Genomic DNA, 22,308 nt, shown 5'->3' on the forward strand with positions numbered 1-22,308 from the left:
AAAAATATGGAATGCTTCACGAAGTTGCATGTCATCCTTGCGCAGGGGCCATGCTGGTGCAGATAGAAACTTGATTTGATTTATTTTATTGCCCTCCCCAGGTTGGAGACAAACTGCACCAGGAAATCTCTATCTGTGCAGGAATGCTGTATGAATGAGGAACCTGGAAAAACCAGGTTAAACAAGTCAAATATATTAGGTTAATCGCATAGCATGTAGCTGGGAATAACCCTCTGTCCGCCTGCCTGGCTTCCTGTCTGAAAACCCTAGAGCAGGTGCTTGCAGATCTAATTTGGACTGGACAGCAGCCCATCAGCAGTGGAAAAGTCTCCCCTGCCTCAATTTTTTCTGGAATCTATTCCAGGGGCAGAGCGGGGTGGAGTCTCAGTTGTCGTTCATGGATCACTTTAGCTGGTGCCCTGTGTATATGGAGCCTTTTACATGAAAAAAAAAAAAAAAGCCTCTGCACTTGAGCTCTGGGGACTCCCTCTCACAATGAAGGCTGCAAAAAGTGCCTTCGGGAGAGCTATGCAAAGAGCAGCACTGGGATTATTTTTGGAAGGAAAACAGTGCAGGGAGGAAGAGGTGAGGCCCCCTTCTCCTTGTGCCAGAGTTCCCATCTAGATCACGGGGTGGAGGGGCATTCCGTTGTAAATATGTTAGTTTGACTTTTGCATCAAGCTGAAATTTTAAGCCTGCCACACTCTCTGGCTGAATTCAGTGCTCATGTTTCTGCTCTGATTAGCCTCTTGAAACAACTTGCCATCCTCGTTGTCGAGTTTCATGATAAGAACCATGTTCTCACTCAGCTGTTGGTGCTACAATACTGTTTCACCAGAGATTAAACCAGATGCTTGGGCAGATAGCCAATGCCGAACTCTCTCAAGTGGTTTCCAGTACTGTGAGAAAAAGCCTAAAGCCAGGGAGGGAGGAGAGCGTAGCAGTGTCTCTGTAGGGTCACAAAGGAGCAGTGTTGGCACACGAAAGCAGGCGCTTTTCTGAAACGACACACGCTTTCCTGACATCTCTAATATGACAAATTGTGCTTATAATTTGGCACCAAGATTAGGTGATCACAATAAATTATGCAACATTTTCTTATCTTCTACGAATGTGTTCAGTTCGCATGAATTATTCTTAGCTCAGTTGTGAATTTCATTTTTGTTTGTTTGCTTAAATTGCATTTTTTTAAAATTGTGAGTGTAAGAGCTGACTCATATATGGAATTTCGTCATTCTTTCTTTGGGACAATCTGAACTGGGAATGTGAGGTGGAAGTGGGGGTCTTTAAACCTTTGGCCCCATTGTCATGATCAAGACCTGCTACGCCAATAATCAGATGGTTGGCCACTATGACCTTTCCTATATGTGGCTGTTAATCGTGGCATCTACTTTCAGTTTTGTTGCAGAATTGAGATCCTAGCTGTGCACAAGGAGCTAGCCCTGTCCTGATTTTCTGCCACATAACCTTAAAGTGATGCTATGCTATAGCAGGATAGCGCGAATACACAAACTGGAAAGTACATTTTCTTTCACCATCAGAAATAATACCCCATTTTCCCTGGTCTAAAAAAAAACCCCAGGAAAGTGGTCTAAAAAAATGGAAGCAAAACTAGAGGATCACAATGTCATCTGAAGAAACAATAAGCAATCATGAATAAGGAGTCATGAGGGTACATAAATGGATTGTGCGAAAATGCTCTGTGTGAAGAGGATGCTGACCCAGAAAAACCTTGGTCCAGCTCAGTAGAGCTCTTGGGTGTGTATTTGTTGGTCAACAAGCTCCCAGTGGAGTGAGCTGGAGCTGTGTTTGCCATGCAAACAGCGGAGGTGTGAGGGCAGTGCAGTCAGGATCAGAATTACACAGTGGGGACAAAGGATTAATGGAGCGGACCTGGGTTTAAAAGCAAGAAGTCTGCTGCTGTCCTGTGTTTGGAGCTCCGCTTGGGCTGGGAAACAAGCAGGTCTGCAACCTACAAAATGAGAAAGTAGTGAACTTGTCTGGATGTTGGACTCCTGTCCCCATCAGCTCCAGCTACTAAGCCTAGTGGTTATGGATGTTGGGAATTGTAGTCCAACTTATGCTTTTTCCCACACATTCAGTTCAGATATAGAGAAGGATGTCTGCTTAAATGATCATCTGTTCCTACCTGGGGTTGAATGCAATACGAGCATGTTCCATTTCCAAGCCTCATGGACAAGGCATGGCTCCATGGAGCCAACCGATACATGTTAACATGCTCCACGGACAGATACATGCTAGTTTAGGGTGCCATATATTTCCTGTGGTGCTAAATAAGTGGGGGTCCCACTCTGGTTTGTTGACCTCAGGCGCCACAGAATCATGTGCCAAGAATTCCTTAATGGGGCCATTTTGAGAGAACATTTCATTTCTGCTTTTCACCCTGCCATGCTACAGTTGCACAGCAAATCTTGCAATGGTTGCTACTGAAACCATTAAAAACATGCATTTTGTTTTTAAACCAGCGACAAAATAGTTGCTTGAGTGATTATGTTTGAAAAAGATGAGGAAGAATGCATGGAGTCCTATCCATGTCTGCTCAGAAGCAAAACCCATTAAGTTTTGGGTTTTGCACCCAAAACTTTGCAAACTTTGCACCCATTAAGTGCAAGTTCAATTGCACTTAATCTCTGGCAGGTATGCACAAGATTGCAAAATAAATGCTGGTGAGATTGCATGGTTTCAGAGATGTCGCTTGCCTTCCCATTTTGTAATGATCATCTATTGCACAGATGTGAATTCCGTTCCAACATGGTCTAGAGTTGCTAAGCATACAATGGCCCTGCCATGGCTTTATCCTGTTCAAGAATGTTCTGTCTGCCTGCATCTGTTTCTCACTAAACCCGAGTGATCCGTCAGGGAGGGGACACCAGCTGACCACCTGGCACACTTGATTGCACACACAGTGACAAGGGACTGCCACCAGCGAGGGCATCCCCTCATCCAGTCCCTGCACTGAATCCCCGCAGATCATTACTCTTGGGGCTACACCTAGTAACAGAAGAAAAGGAATTAGTGGCTCTCAGATGGCATCCCTCAGATAACTCTTGCTGTTAGGCATGCGGAGCTGCTGTTCCCACAAGGAGAAATATGGAGAAATAACCTCTGTTCTGCTGAAATGAGCTCATCCTGTTCAAATCGTGTGCTTCCTTTTGCTTTGGGAAAATGTTGGAACTGAGTCAACAAGTGTTTGCTGTATGCAAATAGCAAAAAAGGTTTATTGAACTATTCCAGCTAAAAAGAACGTGTTCTGGGGGTTTGCTTAAAGAAAAGTGGGTACAAGTGAGGCATATCTACGGAAAAGAAATAACTTGAAGGTTTTTCCTTGCTTCGCTGCCAGGTATGAAAAAAAATATTCTTTGCAGTTTCCTGATGCTTATTTAGTTGGCTTCTCTTCAACTGATTTGATCTGGGATGAAACAACTCTGCCATCAACCATTTCTTCCACAATTGTCTTAACTGTTCTGGTTTTCAGTGATTCTGAAAATTAAAAATGCAAAAGGGGAATATAGTTACATCGGTGCTCAGAAAAGATCCTTGCTTGTCCTCTAGTCTTGTAAATTATACTTGGTTTGGAGTGATTGCTTGTTTGCTTGCTTTAAATAGAAAAAAACCATTGCTAAATAGTGGAGATGAGACATAAGACAAGACTGATAAGACATGACAGTAGCAAATTTACAAGTAAACAGATTCCTGATTTCCTATAAATGAGTGGATGAGAGTATATTGTGAAGAAAGGAAACCGACTTTCCCCATTCAACCTTTTCTTCCCAGGATTACTTCTCCATCTTGTTTTTTCTCCTTTTGTTTTCCTCGCAGGATGCGAGTGGAAGTAATCCCAGCTGCAAGAAAAACAGCTGGAGAAAAACAGGGATGGGGAATAGGTTCCTCTCCCTATTCCCACCCAACATGTGCCACCCTTTAAATCTCTTGTACCTTACTTGGTTTATAAGGAATTGGCAGGTGCTGAGATTGGTCCTGCTGGCATTTTGTTTAGATTAGTGCCAATGAAAAGAAAATACATTTTGATCCCGCAGTAGTGCAGTGCTGAGAATGATCAACTAAAATGTTTGCATGTCAGTCACTTAAAAAAAACCCCTAGGCAATTTAAATTTTGCAAAGCCTATATTTTTCCAATGCGTTTTAATTTTGAACAGATCTGTGATAGAGGAGGCACGAGATAAGTTTCATAAAGAAACTCAGGGTCTCTGGGGCTTCTGTACAGGAAGCCTTTAGTTTGCCACTTTAGCAAGGCTTCTGCTTCCAGAATCTTTGTGGAGTTAAGTTCAGTTCTTTTACATTTTTTCTCTTTTTTTCCACTTCCTTGTCCTTTCTCTTCCTTTTGGTACATTCCATTGCACAAAAACAAGGTGATGCTAGGGTACAGCAGAATAGCAAAACTGCACCAGCTTCTCATTCTTGTTGATTCTGGCATTTTCTGATGATGCCAGAGTTCCTTGTTCTAAAGAAAAGCTGCAGGAATGCTTTGAACTCATGGGAGTAGCCCTGAGGCAAAGGAAGTACAAACGCCCCGGCAGGCTGCCAGGAATGGGGAGTCACGCATGCACAAACAGTGACATGTGTGGAGAAGCCCTAGTGCTGTGAAGGGTCAAGAGGACTGTTCATATGAATACCATTTTTGGGTTGATGGAGTGAGCAGTGCCCCCCATGGGCAGCCATGCCCCCCACTCCCAAAATACCCAGCAGTCATGTGCCCCCTCCACACTGGTAATACATTTTGCCAGTGAATGAGAGTGATGGGGGAGGAATTGGGTTTGGGGTGGGAATCCATCGGATTTCCTGGCATGGCTCCCTGGACTCGGGCTCATGTTCTGTCTGCCCACAGTGAGCATCTGCCCGGAATCTGGGCACACACTGCCTGCCACTGTTAAGTGGAGTTCGGCTTTGCACCTGCCGCTTGCGAGCTTCCCACACTTGGCACAGGGGATCGCGCACTTCGTATGCTTTGTGCAAGGAGGGGATCCACTGGTGTTCCCAAGCACTCGTGCACCTGATCTCAGCTCAGGTTGCTTCCTGGCCAGGGCTGAGTGTCAGAAGGAAGTTCAGCAAGTGCAAGAGAACCAGATTCCAGCTGGATCGTCCCTCCGCTGGATCTCGACACACACTGCCGCACCTGCACAGAGATTCTGCGCACAAGGGGGCGTCCTGAGTAGGTCTTTGCATAGAAGAAGCAAGGGGGAATCAGAAACAAGCGGCAAAAGTAGGAAGGCAGGCCTTGGCAAGTATAGGCGGCCTAGAAATGCATGTAAATAAATAAATACGTAAAATAAATAAGCAATAGGAGAGTCAGTTTGCCATTGGCATGGAGGTAAGATACAGGCAAGGCCGGTTTGAAAGCAAGGGGACTATGAGGTGGAAGGAGAGGGGCCATATCTTTGGCCGTGCAATTATCTAATTACCTTTGCCAGAGCTTCCCAGACCCATAGAGCTGTAGCTTGTAGAGTCATATGTAAATCCAGATCCATAGCCCCTGCAAAAGAGAAACGTGGGGAAGGGGGTTGTGACATATGCTGGCATGGTATGCTTGGCTTTCTAGTGAGCAGTGAAGAATGACAGCAAAGTGCTTACGAGCAAGCATGGACCACAACTGTTGGTACTCAGCTCAGCCTTGCCTTTCTTTCAGAATAAGTTACTTAGGCCTCTGCTGATTTTCTAAATTCAGGAAGGGTCAGTACACGGAGGGAGGCATGAGGTGCACTGTCTCTGTCGCCAAGCACTCATCTTGGGACGAAGGCAATACTTACTTGCAATATTTCCTTCCTTTCTTCCTTCCTTCCTTGCTTGCTTCCTTTACATTCTCAAGAAAGCACTCAGGTTAACTCACAGTGGGTTGGTTCCAGAGGAAGTCAATCACAGTGAAATTCCATTGGAATCAATGTGAAAATCCTATCAATAAAACCCATTTATTTCAATGGGATTTCAGTGTGGCAAATCTACAATGCAACCTTGTACATCACTACTCAGAAGTAAATTATATAAAGTCTTAGGAGTAAATAGTATTAAGTCTTACACAGCGCACAACCACAATCCTGGATGGAGCACTTCGGTTGGGAACCTACCTATTATCCTCCTGAGTGCCTCTTTCAAAGGGCTCTCAGAGGGTGGCAAGAAGGGGGTCTTTTCTGTGGTAGCCCCCTGATGTGGAATGACTGAGACCCTCTTGGCGCCAATACCGCTATCTTTTCAACACTGTGTTCTCAGGCACAGAGAGAATATGGTGCGATTTTAATTTGCTTGCTATATCAGGTAATAGTTTCTAGCTGTTTTACATGGTTTCAAAATTGTATATGTCAGAGGATTTTTAGATTATGTTTTGTAATTTTGGGACCCAGAGTGGGTGATATAGAAATGAAATAAATGAAATGTCAGCACACTGAGCCTTACTCCCACTTAAGTGTGTGTGCCTAGCCTTAGTTTGGCTCTAATACACTACAGATAAACCAATATTTAGAAAATCATGGAGAATAACCATGCTGACTGGAAAATGCCAGGAATTGTAGGACTTTATGTAAATATCCGTAGGATTGCATCCCAACCCCTAACCCCCACCCCTAAAATCACAGTAAAATAGAGTCAATGTGGCCTAGTGGTTAGCAGAGTTGGGTTCTAGTCCCCACTCAAGCCTGAAGCTCACTGGGTGACTTTGGGCCAGTTGCTAACTCTCAGCCTAAACTACCTTACAGGGTTGTTGTCATGAGGATAAAATGGAGAAAGGAGTGATGTAGGCTGCCTTGGATTTCTTCAGAGAAGAAAAAGGCAGGGTATAAAAGAAAAAATGATAGTAATAGTATAAAACCCAGTAAACTTTTAGAAACATGAAACAGAATGCATGCCCTAGTCTTATCTACATAAGTCAGTCTTAACTCAGTGATCAAGCACTCTAAGCAATAAGGCAAAATAGACCTTGGAGGTGTAGAGATTTCCACTGTGTGTATTGCCACAGAGAAGGCATTTTTTTTTGATTCTCATATCTGCCTGACCTACTTAAAGCAAGATCTGATTCCGCTTCTCAAAAATGTATCTCTGTATCCTGAACTCTTAGATCAGGGAAAATAAACATTTAAGTTGTATCTTATCCTACTCTTTGTGCATGGCTGCACGAAAAGTTAGTTTTCTCCATTTCTTTCATGCCCTGCCACACTCTCGTCTGCATTGCAGGCAGGATTGTAGCTTGGAAGAAACACTCCAGCGGTGCCCAAAAGTGGTGGTGTAGGAACACGGTGTCCCTGCACACCGTCTTTCTTGCTAAAGTGGAGTGGAAACCGATCTTTTCTACATGAAGCATTTATTATGCTCTTGAGTTAATGTTATGCCCCTCCGGTTTTGCTTTTGTGTTTAACCTGCCCTTCTCAGGAGTTTCTTAGAGCAAGGAAAAAGGGGCATTTCATCAGGAAAGCAAAAGAAAGTGCAATTTCTTCTTGTGTATTTGTGCTATTCCATGATACCTCAGTGCCATCAAGGGGCACATGCGCATCACGTAGTGTTTTAATATTGATTCTGTGAGGGAACCAAAAGCACGCACAGCAGTTAACGGCCATTTTGCAGCCTTGTGTGGAAAAGCTCCTTATTGTAGGTCAATAGAATGGATTGGATCAATACTTAGTTGCATGTAGGATAATGCTATCGAAATGAATGAGACAAACAGCTTGGCTTTAAGTTGGTCACCACTCGCTTCCATCCCACTGATTTCAATGGGCCCACTCTGGGTTTGCTTAATTCTGGATCCCATCTCAGGCCTCTGGAAGCTTCTTCCAAAGGGCTTTGTAGCTGTGCAAATCAACACACCCACACTGCTGCTGCTAAGAAGAGCACCTTAAAGACTGGCAAAAGTATTAGGACAGTATTTCATGGATTCAGGTGCACAAAATCATTGGACCCAAATACCTTCATTAGCCTGCAAGAGACTACCAGACTCCGTGTGTTTGTTTCCAATGTGAGAATGTGGTTTCTTCACTTGAATGTGACACGCCTCCCTTACCCTCCTTCTCCATCCAGCAGGCGGCGGTAGGTCTCTATCTCCTTCTCCAGACGGGTCTTGATGCCCATAAGCTGCTGGTACTCCACATTCTGGGTTTCCATTTCAGAGCGGAGCTGCATGAGCTGTTCCTCTAAACTACTGATCTGCCCCTGCATTTGGGCGAGCTGATCACAGTAATTTCGCTCTGTTTCTGCCAAACTACCTTCAAGAGATTGTTTCTGTTGGGCGATGGAGCCATGGGTGGCAGGAAGAAAAAAATATAGCAGCAATTAGTGAGCATAGAGGACCGTAGGAAGCTGTAGGGGAGAACAGTATTTTAAATGGTATTATGAAAACTCTTATTTTGAACAAAACATGTAAAATCCCGTTGAAAATCTGTTGATTTGTGCCTTCTTGGTGCTTGTGTATCTTTCACCTATTAGAGGTCCATGCATTTTTACACACTTAAGTCCAGTTAAATTCATTGGCGCTTACTCTGAGGCTGGTGAGTATAGTGATTGTAGTTAAATTATCCATCTCTGCACACACGATTAAATTATGGTTGGGGTTTGGCCAAGTTCACTGGGGAAATAAGCTAACATTAAGGGTTAAAACTAGCAAAGTGCAGGGAAGGGCATCTTCAGCCTCTAAGGTCCCATTTTGGATTGGGGACTCAGCAGCTGAAGCTTTCCTTGGAATGCAGACTGCAACTGCAGCTCTCTGACCTAGACTGGGGCCACCACGAGGAGCAAAATATTTAAACTCTGCTCTCTTACAAAGTAGAAACTGAATCTGATCAACTCTCCTGCATGTAGTTACATTTAAAAAAACACTCATGCTGCTGCTATTAGCCTTGAGTTAGCCAAAGGTACCTATGAAGATATTTGTACTGCTTATGTAGAAATCATTGAAGTTGTGGTTTGCCTTGCAACTCTTCAAAATGTTTGCTTTGGTTCCCCTGACCTTCGTGGGTTCTTTTATATTTTATATTTATTTTATATTGTTAATTTTAATTTTATATTGTTATTTTTGTATTTTATTGTATTTTATTGTGTTGTAAACTGCCCCGAGGCTTTGGCAAGGGGCGGCATAGAAATGTTCTAATAAATAAATAAATAAATAAAATTTTGGTTTCTCCTCCTAACCCTTCTCCTCTTTGACTTCAACTGCAACTTCGTTTTCATGGCGCTTTCCATGATTCATCGTTATGGACCTGGTAGCCCAAGGGCTATGTGAGCTGAAGACTGTTGGGGAAGTTTGTTTGTTTGTTGTCACATCAAGAAGGCTCAATTTGTGGATCAGATCAGGAGTGTTGCATTGCCATCTTGGTATGTGCTAGTGGGTTTGCAAAATGAGCAAATGGGCCAAGTGGCAGACCCATTTGCTACATTCAAATTGGTCGTGGGAATCAGCTCTCCGATCCAAATATGAACTGAGGACACTTTCCTCCAAAATCTAATTCTTACAGCCCTAGCACGACCATTCTGAAGAACCTGAGGTGGGATGACGATGCACCTACCATGGCAAGCTGGGCCTGCAGCTCCAGTTCCAGACCCTGGATAGTACGCCTCAGATCTGAAATTTCACTCTTGCTTGTGTTCAGTTGATCCATGTTGACCGAAATCTGTTGTCTCAGAGTTCCAACCTGAGACAAAGATATCAAAAAGGAAGCGTGTTTAGTGGGCTAGATAATCTGCGTATCCCCCAGGATTTGTGGCATGGGGCACATGCTTACCTGTCTGTTGAACTGTTCTTCTGCCTCTCTCCGATTCTTTTCAGCAAGTTCTTCATACTGTGCTCTCATCTCATTCAGGAGTTTGGTCAGGTCAAGTCCTGGAGCAGCATCCATTTCAACGCTGACATCTCCACTCGATAAGCCTCGGAAACTCTTCAGGTCCTGCAATAGGAAAGGCCCAGTGGATTTTTGATAGCAAACAATATAAGCCAGCCATTTAGGTGACAAGAGGATGTGAAACCCCCTTGGAATGCATGAGATCTGTGCATACATAGGCTTTGCCAGTCTTTTTATATGTTTCAGTTATTTCTTTTTTCAAGCACCTTAGGAACTCTAAATACAGTTTTTCACACATGCTTTAACCTGGAAAATGCACATGTCCCTTGAATTACTACTCACTAGCTCCTTGCTGGAAAATTACTGCTTAATATTTCTTTGGATCTGAAAATTAATTTGGAAGCACTGAATGGAGTTTTCCCGTGGCATAGCACCTTACACTGAAAATGGAATGCATGAATGAATAAACATTCGAAAACATAAGAGCATGTTGCATTTGTTAGAAAACCTGTCTTGTGATGTGGGAGTTGAGGAACTGTGGAAAAATAAAAGCAGGATAGTTTTGTGTGGGGGAATTAGGAGGAGGAGGAGGTGCACTTGAGGGGCATGCATATATATTTCCCCCCAGAATGGGAGCTCAAGAACTGCTAACCATTTTCTTGGAGAATCTGTTACAAATCTTTTCTGCTCAATGTTCTCCATTGACCACCAGATGGCAGGTGTGCCTGTGTTTATGGAGTTTTCATTGCCTCCACAATGGGGAGAAAAAATAGGATGCGTCTCCCAGACAGGAGAGGCTGGTGACCTCTGTCAGTGGGGTTCCTTATCACAGCTTTAGAGGAACTGTCTTTATTGCTGAACTCTACTCCCTGAACTAGGCTCCCCTCCATGGATAGCTCATTTAAAGCCCAAGATAAACTTTGCAATGGATAAGGAGCCCCAGCGGAAACCACTGGCATAGGATTCTCCTGCTGCTCTTGATGCTGGATGAGGCTATGGTGCAAAGTTCCTGCCCCAGGCATAGAAATCCAGGTGTGGTTTTCTTCCCCTCTTAACCATCTCATCCTTTCTCTTCATTTTTTTAAAATTTTTGCCCACTCCTCCAAATTAGTTAAGGGGAAAAAGAAAGTCTAGCTGGACTGTGCCTTTGGACTGCTGGAGAATGCAAGCAGCTATTTCTGGCTTGTCTTGCTTTGATGTCAGTAGCACATGTAAGGTCCAGAAGCTGATTGGAATGAACTGGACCACTGCCAGGACTGAAACACACCCCTTCCCCTCACTCTGGTATGAAGTTTTGGAGAGACCTTTCCCTTACCTCTTCGTGGTTCTTCTTGAGGTAAGTCAGCTCCTCTTTCAGGCTTTCGATCTGCAGCTCTAAGTCAGACCTATTCATGGTTAAGTCATCCAAGACTTTCCGCAGGCCATTGATATCACTCATCACACTCTGGTGTAGGAACAGCTCATTTTCATACCTTTAAAAGTAATATACGAAGAGTAACACAGTTGTACTGACTGTAAAAGAAATCAGATGTTGTATAATTACAGGCAATGACCTGTGGATCAGAATGAGGCCTTTTGCTTTCTGCAAATGCTCCAAAGCTGGCAAAAAAGGAGGTGTGCAGGGCAGGGGAGCGAGTGCAGAGGTCATCTCTTACTTCCTTTCCCGTCCTAGGAATTTGGTACTTACTTAAGTTTAAAATCATCGGCAGCTAGTCGAGCATTGTCAATTTGCAAAACGATCCCAGCATTTTCAATAGTTTGTTTCTGGATCTGCAAGCAAACATATTTATTTGTTTGTTTGTTTGTTTGTTCATTTAATGCACCATATAAAAGGTGGGTGCATACTAAACGTACTAGCCATCCTCTTCTGATTCAGCTTTCATTTTGAGCTTTGTTACAGCCATTATTCCTGGTATTTCTTGGGACTTGGCACACTTTACGCCAAAGTAATATACTGGAATCACTGAAACATCTTGTAAAGCTTTAAGGAAAGGAACACTAGGAAAAGAAAGGAGAGGATAGACATAAGGTAACCAACTCATGTGGCCAGAGGATATTTAGATACTTTTGGTTTTTCATGGTGGGACGGGCACAGTGGGGATTGATACCTGCATGGAATCTGTTACAGCAGAAGTACAAATAGCTCCCAGGGTGAGATTGTAGGAGTGCCTTTCAAAGCCTTTGCAAAGAGGGAGAAGGAGCAGAGTCTTTGCTAATATCTAAGATGAGTTTATCCCAAGGGTGTAACTAAAACAGAACATCTAGAAAACGTTAGCTGTCTCGCACGGTACTTTTTCTAAAATAATATTATCTTTGGGCAATTTGTTATAGAAAGTTATATTCCTTGTTGTACTTTTTGTATTTCTTCATTGCAAGAACTCAGCTAAACTACACTTTTATGTCTTAATTAATTTATGAATTAATTTCATTGATGTGGTATATATCCCACCTTTGCACCCAAAGGCATTTGAAGGCACAATTAAAACTATTTTTCTGTTCCAAAACCTTGCATCTAAATCATACAATTCCTCCCTCAATGCTTTCCTTTTCTATTTTTCCTTCTTACAATATTTAAGCCCATTTAAAGCATTGCATTAATAGCATTTTAAGAATATATTCTTTCTCCCCCATCCCCAGTTTCCAGCCACGCATGAGCCAGTAATTCTGCTGTAGAAAAATGTAGGCACATCGCTTGTAAGTAGCCGTAGCTCAGGCACAGGGCGCATGCTTTTTATGTTGATATAGGTTCAGTCCCTATGCTCTTATTCAGTATAGAAGATCTCAGGTAGCAACTAGTGCATTAGCAATTGCCTTAGATCTTGGAGAATCAGTTGGGTGGTTGAGCAGACCACCCTAATGGTGGGCTTCAGCTGACACAATAACTAAAGGGTTGAGTTTGGGTTGTTTCAGAACCATGGGTTGTGGAATCATTGGCTATCATGTTGTCTGAGCCAAGCCAAGATCACAATCCATGCTGAACAAAGTTTGTTAAGCCAAAGCCTGTTGGTTCTCTTCATGGTTTGTTTGTCATTCACAAGCCAGTGAAGTTGTTAGCCCAGTAGGGTTCAGGCAACACAAGAACCAATGCTTTAATGCAGGGCCGTCTTAACAGCATTATGGGCCGCGGGCAAAGCAGTGTCCTGGGGCCCCTACGACAACTACATCTACTGTTAATTTTGGAAGTTTTCCAATTTTCCAAAGATTAGTATGGGGCCCACGGGCAAGTGCCCATCAGGCCCATGCGTTAAGACGGCCCTGCTTTAATGACAATCTATACCCATCTCTAGGGTGTATGACGTCTTCACATGGGGAAAAAGCTGCTTCACTTAGGAAAAATGATAACTGTCTGCCTAAACTGTAGATGATTCCCATGGTTATGGTTTTGTACCCTCAATCTTTAGTACTGGACAAAATAATTTTGCATCCTTTAACCTGGAATATGCCTGCTCAAATCTTAAACAGGTTTGTTCAACAAGGGCACACAATAGCCAATGAATTGCAGTTAATTGCTTCACAAATGTAATTGCACCATGAGAATAAGAGCAGTGAGGTGCAGCTACACATCAAGTCATTCCCTGGAAGAATTTGAGACCCAGCAATTTTTAGTAAGCAAAGTTTAACTTTCACATGGGAGCAGTTTATGTATAGAATACTCAGAACAACGATCACCACAGGGATGCAGAGAAGTTTACAAGCTGGCTGTCCTGTAGAGTAAAGCAGAAGAAACTACAGTTTAATTGTAGATTCTTGAGAAGTTGTTATGCGTACCAGTGAAATGAGGCCCGAGTGCACACTCATGTGCCAACATCACGCAAACGCATTCTGATGACTTACTTTGTTCTGAAGATCCTCAATGATGTTAAAATATTTGCTGTAGTCAGGGTCAGCTCGAGGAGTGCTGAACTTTGCATACCATTCCTTGATTCTGAGTTCCAGCACTGCATTTGCCTCCTCGAGGGCATGCACTTTATCCAAGTAGTTCGCAAGGCGGTTGTTCAGACTTTGCATGGTTTGCTTCTCATTGGTATTGAGGATGCCCTCTCCCTCCCCAAAGCCACCGCCAAAGCCACCGCCACCACCGAGACCAACGCCAAAGCCACCGCCACCACCAAGGCCACCGCCAAGGCCACCACCAAAGCCACCGCCAGAGCCACCGCCGTAGCCACCGCCGTAGCCACCGCCATAGCCACCTCCAAAGCTGGTGCTGGTATAGCCACCACTCAGGCCTGTGCTCAGGGCTGTTCCATATCCCCCAGCAAGGCTTCCTCCACTGTAACCACCTCCGCCATAACCTCCAGCAAATTTGGAGCCGCCACTGTATCCTCCACTAGTAGATAACCTGACGGACCCTCCACCACCACCTCCAATGCTGTATGAAGACAGCTGTCGGGAAGAGCCAGATGTGAGGACGGAGAGCGCCATGGTGGCTGAGCAAGAAGGATGATTGATGTCCTAGCAAAGCAAGGCAGTAAGAAAGAGTACATCAAAGTGGTGGGCTTCTGATGCTTATATAGAGAGCTAATGGGGTGTATCGTTTCCGCCCCATCGTGGCAAAAGCAATCCTTTGCCAAGTCAGTGTCTTAATATTCATAATTAGGCAATTATTTTGTCTAATTAAAATCTGATATTGCTTCATTTCACAGAAATATATATCCTTGGGTTATTTAGTATGCCAGCATTCTAAATGGAACTGGGTGGAAGGGAGCCAAAAACATTTTACTTTTCTTTTTATTGTTTTCATGAGCAACACTTTTCCTTTTTCTCTCTTCATCTTTTAACTTCAGTTAGTTTACATTTTCATGAACATTTCCAGCCTCTGGGCATAACCCTTCTAAATGAAGGAGGAAGCCAAGCAAAATTTCAAGTGACATGTATGGACAACACATACTTTATACTCTTCAACTGGGAATTAATTTTTTCATCTACCAGAACAACAGATGTCAAATACCTTGTCAAAGTTTGGCTCGAAATTGCAGTTTGCCTGCTTGGATATATTTATTAAAAATCTTTGATGTTGTATCTCCATTCTTAATCTGATTTGCAGCCTGTCTTTACAAGCTCCAAAAGATGAGAAGAGGTGGGAATGGGATTAGCAGATGCAAGAATTCATCATCAATATTAGGCAATTAATTCACATATAGATCCAAATTTCTACTGCCAATACTTTTGTAGAATTCCTCTGCAATTGCAATTTCCATGAAAGAGCACAGCATGATCTTTTCACTTCACACCCTCTTTTCTGGTACACTTCAAGCTCACACAGCCTGTGAGCCTGTGTTAATTTTGCAAAAATGTGGCCCTAATGCAGCTATGCCCATTTTCACATTTTCAAACAGTGTGTTGTCTGACAAATAGTTTGCTATTGTATATTGCCAAATAGTGTTTATGATAGTTTAATGTCCTTTTGTAGCTGATCAACAATGCTGTGATTTCTGTGGGTTTGTGATACTTCTGTGGAGCTGGGGAAATTTTGTAGTCATTTTTTCTTGGGTTGAATTAAAAATGCCAAGTGGTACTTCCTACTCTGTTAACCTAACAGTGGAAAGTGAAATGTTTTCATCTTTTAATTTTGTTTTTCTACTGAGAAAATGTTATTTGGCCATACAAAGTATAATAGAGGGCAAGAAAATGTTCCATCAAAGAAAAAAAAGAGACAATGGTGAAAACATTTTGCATCTAATGTTCAATCATTTAGTTTCTACCCACAGATCTTTCTGCAATGGGTCAAGTAGGAAAATTAGTTGTATAGTGGTATAATGCACTATTTAAACTTTGCAGGACAATGTTTACCAAGAGTAGCCCTCAGTGATTTCCCAGATTGGAAGAATGATCAGATTTTTAAGCTCCTGGCCATATATTTTGTAGGCCTGAGAAACGCATCCCAGTTCTGAGCTGTTAACTGTGCCTGGGATTGTTGCTCATGATGTACCAAGTCAGCCATCAGTTAGAGGTGTGCACCCGTGTGGAGCGCCTGAGCAGATGCTGCCAGTTGTCTAAATCTGTACTGGGGCAGTTGTCTTGCATCTGTACTGGGGCAGTTGAAGTGAGGGTCCCATCCAGTGGATGAATGACATCCATTGTTGCTGCTGCTGCTAAATTTCTGTACTGCCACTTGGCCATAAGAGACTCTCAAGGCTGTTTACTGAAATGCAAGAGACATTTAAATGGAATCTAAAATCAAGTATGAAATCTCTGGCCGCCCAGAGAAGATGATGCTAATAGGCAGCCTTTAAGCAAAACTAATAACAATAAAATAAATAAAAATTCAACACAACAACAAAAAAATCAAATTGATTACATGAGACAATAAACGCAACCGTTTACAAGAATTATGAAACAATGGCAGCAATGCGGAGGAATTAAAATTAAAATTAAACCAATTTATTATTATTATTTAGCCTACAACTACAAACCACCCAGCCAGCTGGTCATGGCCTTGTACCTCATGGCAGTTGATGGTGTCTTTCTTCTAGATCAAGAAACGGTGTTCTTTGGCTTCTCCATGGTCTTATCTCATCATCTTTTGCACTTCTTTGTGTGCAAGGACCACTGAGGCCGGCACCGGCTCATGGTCTGGGGACCCTTGGCCATGAATCTGTCAGCGGCATCACTCTCCCGTTCCTTGATGCTCCTACCCACTAACTTTCCTTCTGGGCTTTCCTCTGGAATTCTTTAGGGGAGGGCCGTGGCTTGGTGGTAGAGCATCTGCCTTCCATTTAGGAGGTCCCTACTTCAAGCCTCAGCATCTCCAGGAAGGGGTGGAAAAACACCAGCCCACCACCCAGAAGATCCTCTACCAGCCCGAGTCAGCAGTTCCGGACTAGATAGACTCGGTATAAAGCAGTTTCATACATCCTTGTGACCCACCTGGGTGAGGTGTAATGGCCTTCACTGCTGCGGCCACCCGGTTGTGGCTGAGCAAGGAACCACAGCACCAGTAGGAAGGGGCACCCCACATGCTCCTGGTTCTCTCACTGTGCCCCCTTTTTCTGCCTCTGCCACATGTCAAGAGCAAGGGCCGGTTCTGCTGAAATGGTTGCCCATGGTGTTCTCCATTTTGAAGCCCAGATAATGTGGCATACGTGGCAAACCAGTGGCTTGGAGCATTTGCCACAAGGGCAGATGAGCCGTGGCTTCCTGCAATGCGATCGGTGCTTTGGAAACGGGCTTCAGACATCTGGTTTGCCGCCAGCACTGTTCTGTCTGAGTGGAAAAGTGCTCTTGAGCACCTGGAGGGCAGATGATTTTCTCTGCCTGGATTTACTCTTTGAGCATTTCTCATTTCATACTTCTGTGGAAGACTAGCAAGTTGGAACACACCTCATGACTGAGAAGAGTGCTTTCTAGTTCAGGGTTTAGTATTGTTTTGTTTTTTGCTATAAGCATGCCAGTGATGAGACTTGATGGTGTGAGCGTTTCACTTCCGTCTGTTTGTAAAACGAGAGGCGCACAGTTAATTATTTCTGCATCAGTAAAGCTTAGGGCTGACAACCTTAAGCTGTTTTAGTCGCATTGATGTGTGATAATTTGTGATGCTATGTTTAAGAGACATTTTGCATTTTACTGATGTTTTAGTGTGCACTGCAAATTTTCATGGACCAGTTTTCTGCAGCTTTGTATCCTATCTTCTGAACACAAGCGGTGGTGCAGCCCCCTGAGTGAGCACCAAGAGAGTGGTGGATGATGGGATAGTGGCCAAAGGGCCCAGCCAGCATCAGCACCTGACTCAGCATGGGTATGGCTATGTAAGCGTCAGCTGGACTGATGCTGCTCACTGTAGCATCTTTTATTCTTCTTCCTGTGGTTGGGATCAGCTGGCTGGACATGTTTATAATTAAAGAAGTTCATTGGATTACTTTACTTTAAATAGAGAAGATCCTGCTCCACAAAAAATGGTGCTTATTCCCAGATAAAACTTTATTCTGTTGCTCTCATAGTAAACATCTTGGCCCTGTAGCCATGATGATGAACATAGAGCCTCTCTCTCTCTCTCCTGTCCCCCTCACTTTCCCTTTCCCTTTTTTTCCATTGGAGTGGAAAACAGGTGTGGCATTTCTTTGGCAGGGGGAGGGGGGAATTTAATTTTTCAGGAATGTAGAAGAAGCTGTAAACGTGTCATGGCAAGGTGGTGGGAGAAGAAAAATGCTAGTCATGTGTGTCAGGGCCAAAGTAATATAATGGAATGCTTAAATGAGTCTCTTGTTAAGACCCGTAAGTCATTAAATTAAGATCATGGGGTTACTCTGGGCCAGGCACTCCCTCTCAGCCTAACCTACTTCACAGGGATGTTGTTGCGAGGATAAAACAAGTGTGGAGGACGTCCAGGTAAGCCACTTTGCAAGAGGAAAAAAGGCAGGATATAAATGTCATAATAGGAAATAAATTAAAGAAATAATAGGCTCAGGCTATTATTGTGTATTGTGTTTGAGGCGAGATCCAGCCCTGGTCCTGAGGCTACCGCAGTGGCCTCCCTCAGTTGTGCTAAGTTCCTCACTAAGAAACCCCAGACTAATAGTCTAGGATCTGACATCTGGATTGTGGGCTTGAACACCATGAAGCTGCAGGCCAACTGTGTAGTTGCAGAGGGAGGAAGGGCTGGAGGAAGGCCTTCCCTACCAGGGTGGCAGATTAAGTTGTTTGCAACAGATAAAATCAGCTTTGGAAATGCCTTTAATCAAGGAATTTTTTAATGATTGCAAGAGCAGAAACTGTTAACTAGGAAACATTACTAAGAGAAACTACTTTCAGTGTAACAGAACACTAAGAAAGCAGAGAATGTCTAAGCAGAAGTCATCTTAAGAGAAGGAAAGATTTCCAGTGTAGGTTTGTAGGTTAGCTGTAATAGCCATGCGTAGTCTTCTTACATTGCAACATCTGCAGAAGCCAAAAAGTGCTCCTGCTTGCCATTGTGATGTTTATATTACTGAGTTTCTTCAACAGATTGGACCTTGGAGGATGTGATTCGCCCGTGCTCATCTAATTCTTCAATGATTGTTTTAATCACTCTTGTTCTCCTTGCTTCTAAAAGAAAAGCAAACAAAACGCAAGTCATTCAAAGTGCAGATGCCAAGAATTCTTTGCAAAAAAGCATCCAAAATACAAAAAAGTATTTACAAAAGTATTTTATCTTCTGAACAGCAAAGCAGGGTATTTCTACTAAAATCCACCTGTGAGTCTTTTCTGCTATAATACTGAATGCAAGAGTAGACAACACAGTGTTGTCTGGACCTTTTTGAGGGCAACTGCCCTATAATCTCTGACCATTTGCCATGCTGGCTGTGGCAGATAGGAGTTGTAATCCAAAACACCCGGAAGATGCCAAGTTGCCAGTGCATGAAGCTACAAGATCACAGACCCTTACCCTTGACCTTATGTTATCTCAATTTTGAACCTGTTCAGGACTTTAGATTTCATGACCTTTCAATTTCTGGATTCTTTTTTTTCCATATGCTTCCTGGAAACAAAATTATGAGATCATATTGGAACACTTGTAGCTCCGTTTTGAAAGCCTTCTTAGCTTTAATCTTCCATGAAGTTAAAGAAAATTGAGGAAAAAATAGTTTAAAAGCTCTCAAACCACTTGAATCATTACAAGTATAAATATGTTATTATTTCAGAATCTGTAATGACAGCAACACGAGTCTGAATTGAAAAAATGGATTTGCAACTTGGTGAGGAACTTGCAAATTAAGATGAGGTCAGCTGTCCTAACACAAATTTTATAGACCTGTGCCTCACACAATTGGATGCCTTCTAAATGCAATAAATAAATACCATACAACAGGACTGCAGGCGGAAGAAATTAGAAACGATGTGATGCTTTCCATGCAAACACAGCATTGTCCAATTTGTAGTTTGCAGCACCTGTGCACACCTTGAGATGGCTCACATCAAGGATGAGTAGGGATTTCTTATCAGGTCCTTCTTGATAAGAATTTGCCAGAATGCCCCCACCTAGTCCCAGGACTTTGTGGTCTTAGCTTCTAAAACTTTGGGTCTGAATCCCTCTCTTTCCGACCAGCAGGCAGAAACAATGTGGCTCTCCATGCTGCAAATAGTTGTACCTACTGAGTTTGGCTCATACAGAGAGGCACGGATTTTGTTTCAGTTACTTTTTGATAAGAATTTACTGACATTTGCATTTTTTGTGTTTTAGAAGGGAAGAACTCAGCCTTGACAAACTCAAATGCAGCAGAAATGAAACTGACAGCTTTGACCATTCTTGCCTGCAGATAGTTTGATGAGTTGTCAAAGTTGTCTCGGAATGTGTGCCAGGTACCAGGACTTGGATGTTTACAATGAACTTCTGTACATCTTTCCTATTGAATCCTGTTCACAAGGAAGATGTACAGATGACATCCATTCTTGTCTTTCTTCTGTGCTTTGATTGAATGGGAAGTGGGGGAATCCATGGAGCATCAGAATCAGCCCGTAAGCTCCATCAATGATATTTACCTTTCTCTCTGAATGTGGAATTGGTGCTTGTAGCTGCAGTTCCTCTGGAACTGGATTCTCTGCTAGTATCTCCATTGCCAGATCCTGAACCTCTTAATCCAGAACCTGTTCCAGAACCCAGATTTCGTGATCCTGGTCTTCTGCTGTCTCTTGTTCCAGACTCACTGTAAGAGGCCATGGGTTTGTTCTGGTTATTCTGGCTTAGTTCCATTTCCAACATTGTTAATAATAGCAAACCAGTCCAAAATACTTATTTCATGTAGCACCTAGTCCCTACATGAAATAAATTATAGCCATAACACCTAAACACAGAATTGTGTCCATGATATTCCAGGCAAATGGAATTTTAAAATTAATGCAGCTCCAGAGTTGACTGCTGACTCAGCCAAATAACTTTCTTGTGACTATGGTAAAAAAAGGCCATTCTGCATGTGACAATTGTGTTACTTTCAGCAAATAGCATCTCTGATACTTCAAGTACCCCAAGAATCTATGACTAAGTTGATCATGCTGGTGACACTGTAGAACAGAAAGCACCATAAAGGATCCATAAAGGCCATCCAGAGGGCAAAATGCTTATATCACACAGGTGTTGTTGTTGGTTATGGGTTATTTTAAACAGGCTTAAACTGTAAAAGATTCTGCGAATGGATGCAGTCAAAGTCAGAACCAGCATCCAGTTCATTAAAGAAAAACAAGATGTTTAGATAGTTCTCTTTTTCAAAAGTATCATGACAAGATGCAACTCAGGAACCATCAGTCCCATTGCTGCTTCCTGTTAATGTAGCTTAGGGAGATGACTTTCTCCCACACTAGTAGCCTTTCGTTTAGCATTTGGCATTTACAGCTTCTGCACTAAATACAGCAAGGACTGACCATTCCCCTTAAGTGATGCCACTGGTGTTCCTAGGGGAACAGCCAAGTATCTCAGAAATGTATACTGCAGAATGCCCATAGTATTGTACCTCAAATTTCCGTCCCCCAACCTCATGAAAGCATCATTGGAAGACATCTTTAGTCACAGGGATCTTTAGAGCTGATCCCACAAGCAGTGCACCCTTTGATCTCCAGGAATTAAAAACCTCTTGTGAAGTTCTTGAGGCCGCTTGAGGAGGTACTAAGGCGTCGAATCTGAGACCTCAGAAATACATACCAGGTACAGAATCATTATCTGGCACATTACATTATTTTATAATAAGGGACAGGGAAGACAGCACTAAATTAGAAAGGTCTTAGAAAGAAAAGGCTGCAGTCCTATGTACACTTATCTGGGAGTATGTTGAATTCAGTAGGACAGACATAGGATTGCTTTGCAAGTTGTAACTACACCAAAGGATAAAGCAGGCAAGGAATTTCATTTTCATCTGTTGAAGTTCCAAAAGCCACTTCATAAAAGTTTTGGTCACAACATTCAATATTTTTGACCTCAGTTTAGTTATTATTGAATTGTTTAAACTTCCTCCTCTCTTGTAACTTTGTTATTTTTAAATGCTATATTTTGTTGTGTAAATGGTCCTGATATTGTTGGAAGTTGCTTGCAGCCTTGTAAAGAACAAATACATCGAGGAGGAGGATATTTAATGAGATTGTGATTCTCTTTCCAGCTCTTTCAAACTCTTAGTCAACCGGGAGTTAAAGTAGCTGTGTGCCCCTGCTTTGCGCCTCTATGGGGAAAAATTAACAATCTATGAGAATTTGGTTTAGGTTTGTTTTTGTTTTTTTGTTTCAGGCTTGCCCCATTCACAATCCCAAACATGAACACAATCACAAATTGGAGCACAATGTTCCAAAGAGCTCCCAGAATTCCTGATCATCATTATACAGTATCATTTTAAAAATTGCACATTCATACTGTAGTCTATGTGGGTAAAGTGTGCATTTTAGGAGCACACTTTAAAAACTCACACTGAAATGTGCAGTTTTTGGATTCACGAAAAGAAAGAAATTTAGGAATGGGAATGAGAGGAACTGAACTCAGAGGTGAAGGTAAAAGAATTTTGACCATCTCTAACCACTCTGATTCTCCAATTCCATTCCTAGAACAAATGTGACTTTAAGGAAT

General features: G+C 42.7%; 1 protein-coding gene and 1 non-coding gene across 2 annotated transcripts; both read right to left on the reverse strand.

Moving 5' to 3' along the window:
* LOC123031841 lies at positions 1-109 on the reverse strand. Its single transcript, XR_006416397.1, has one exon. It is a non-coding gene; the product is annotated as a U6 spliceosomal RNA (small nuclear RNA).
* Positions 110-3,397: 3,288 nt separating this feature from the next.
* LOC123031731 (keratin, type I cytoskeletal 47 kDa-like) lies at positions 3,398-14,213 on the reverse strand. Its single transcript, XM_044446999.1, is given in 7 exon segments — positions 3,398-3,531; positions 8,025-8,238; positions 9,519-9,644; positions 9,735-9,896; positions 11,107-11,263; positions 11,479-11,561; positions 13,626-14,213. Coding segments are annotated over 7 exon segments (1,464 nt in total).
* Between the last annotated feature and the right edge of the window lie 8,095 nt (positions 14,214-22,308).

Source organism: Varanus komodoensis, unplaced genomic scaffold, assembly GCF_004798865.1.
Source record: "Varanus komodoensis strain SLA01 unplaced genomic scaffold, ASM479886v1 scaffold50, whole genome shotgun sequence".
NCBI lineage: Eukaryota > Metazoa > Chordata > Lepidosauria > Squamata > Varanidae > Varanus > Varanus komodoensis.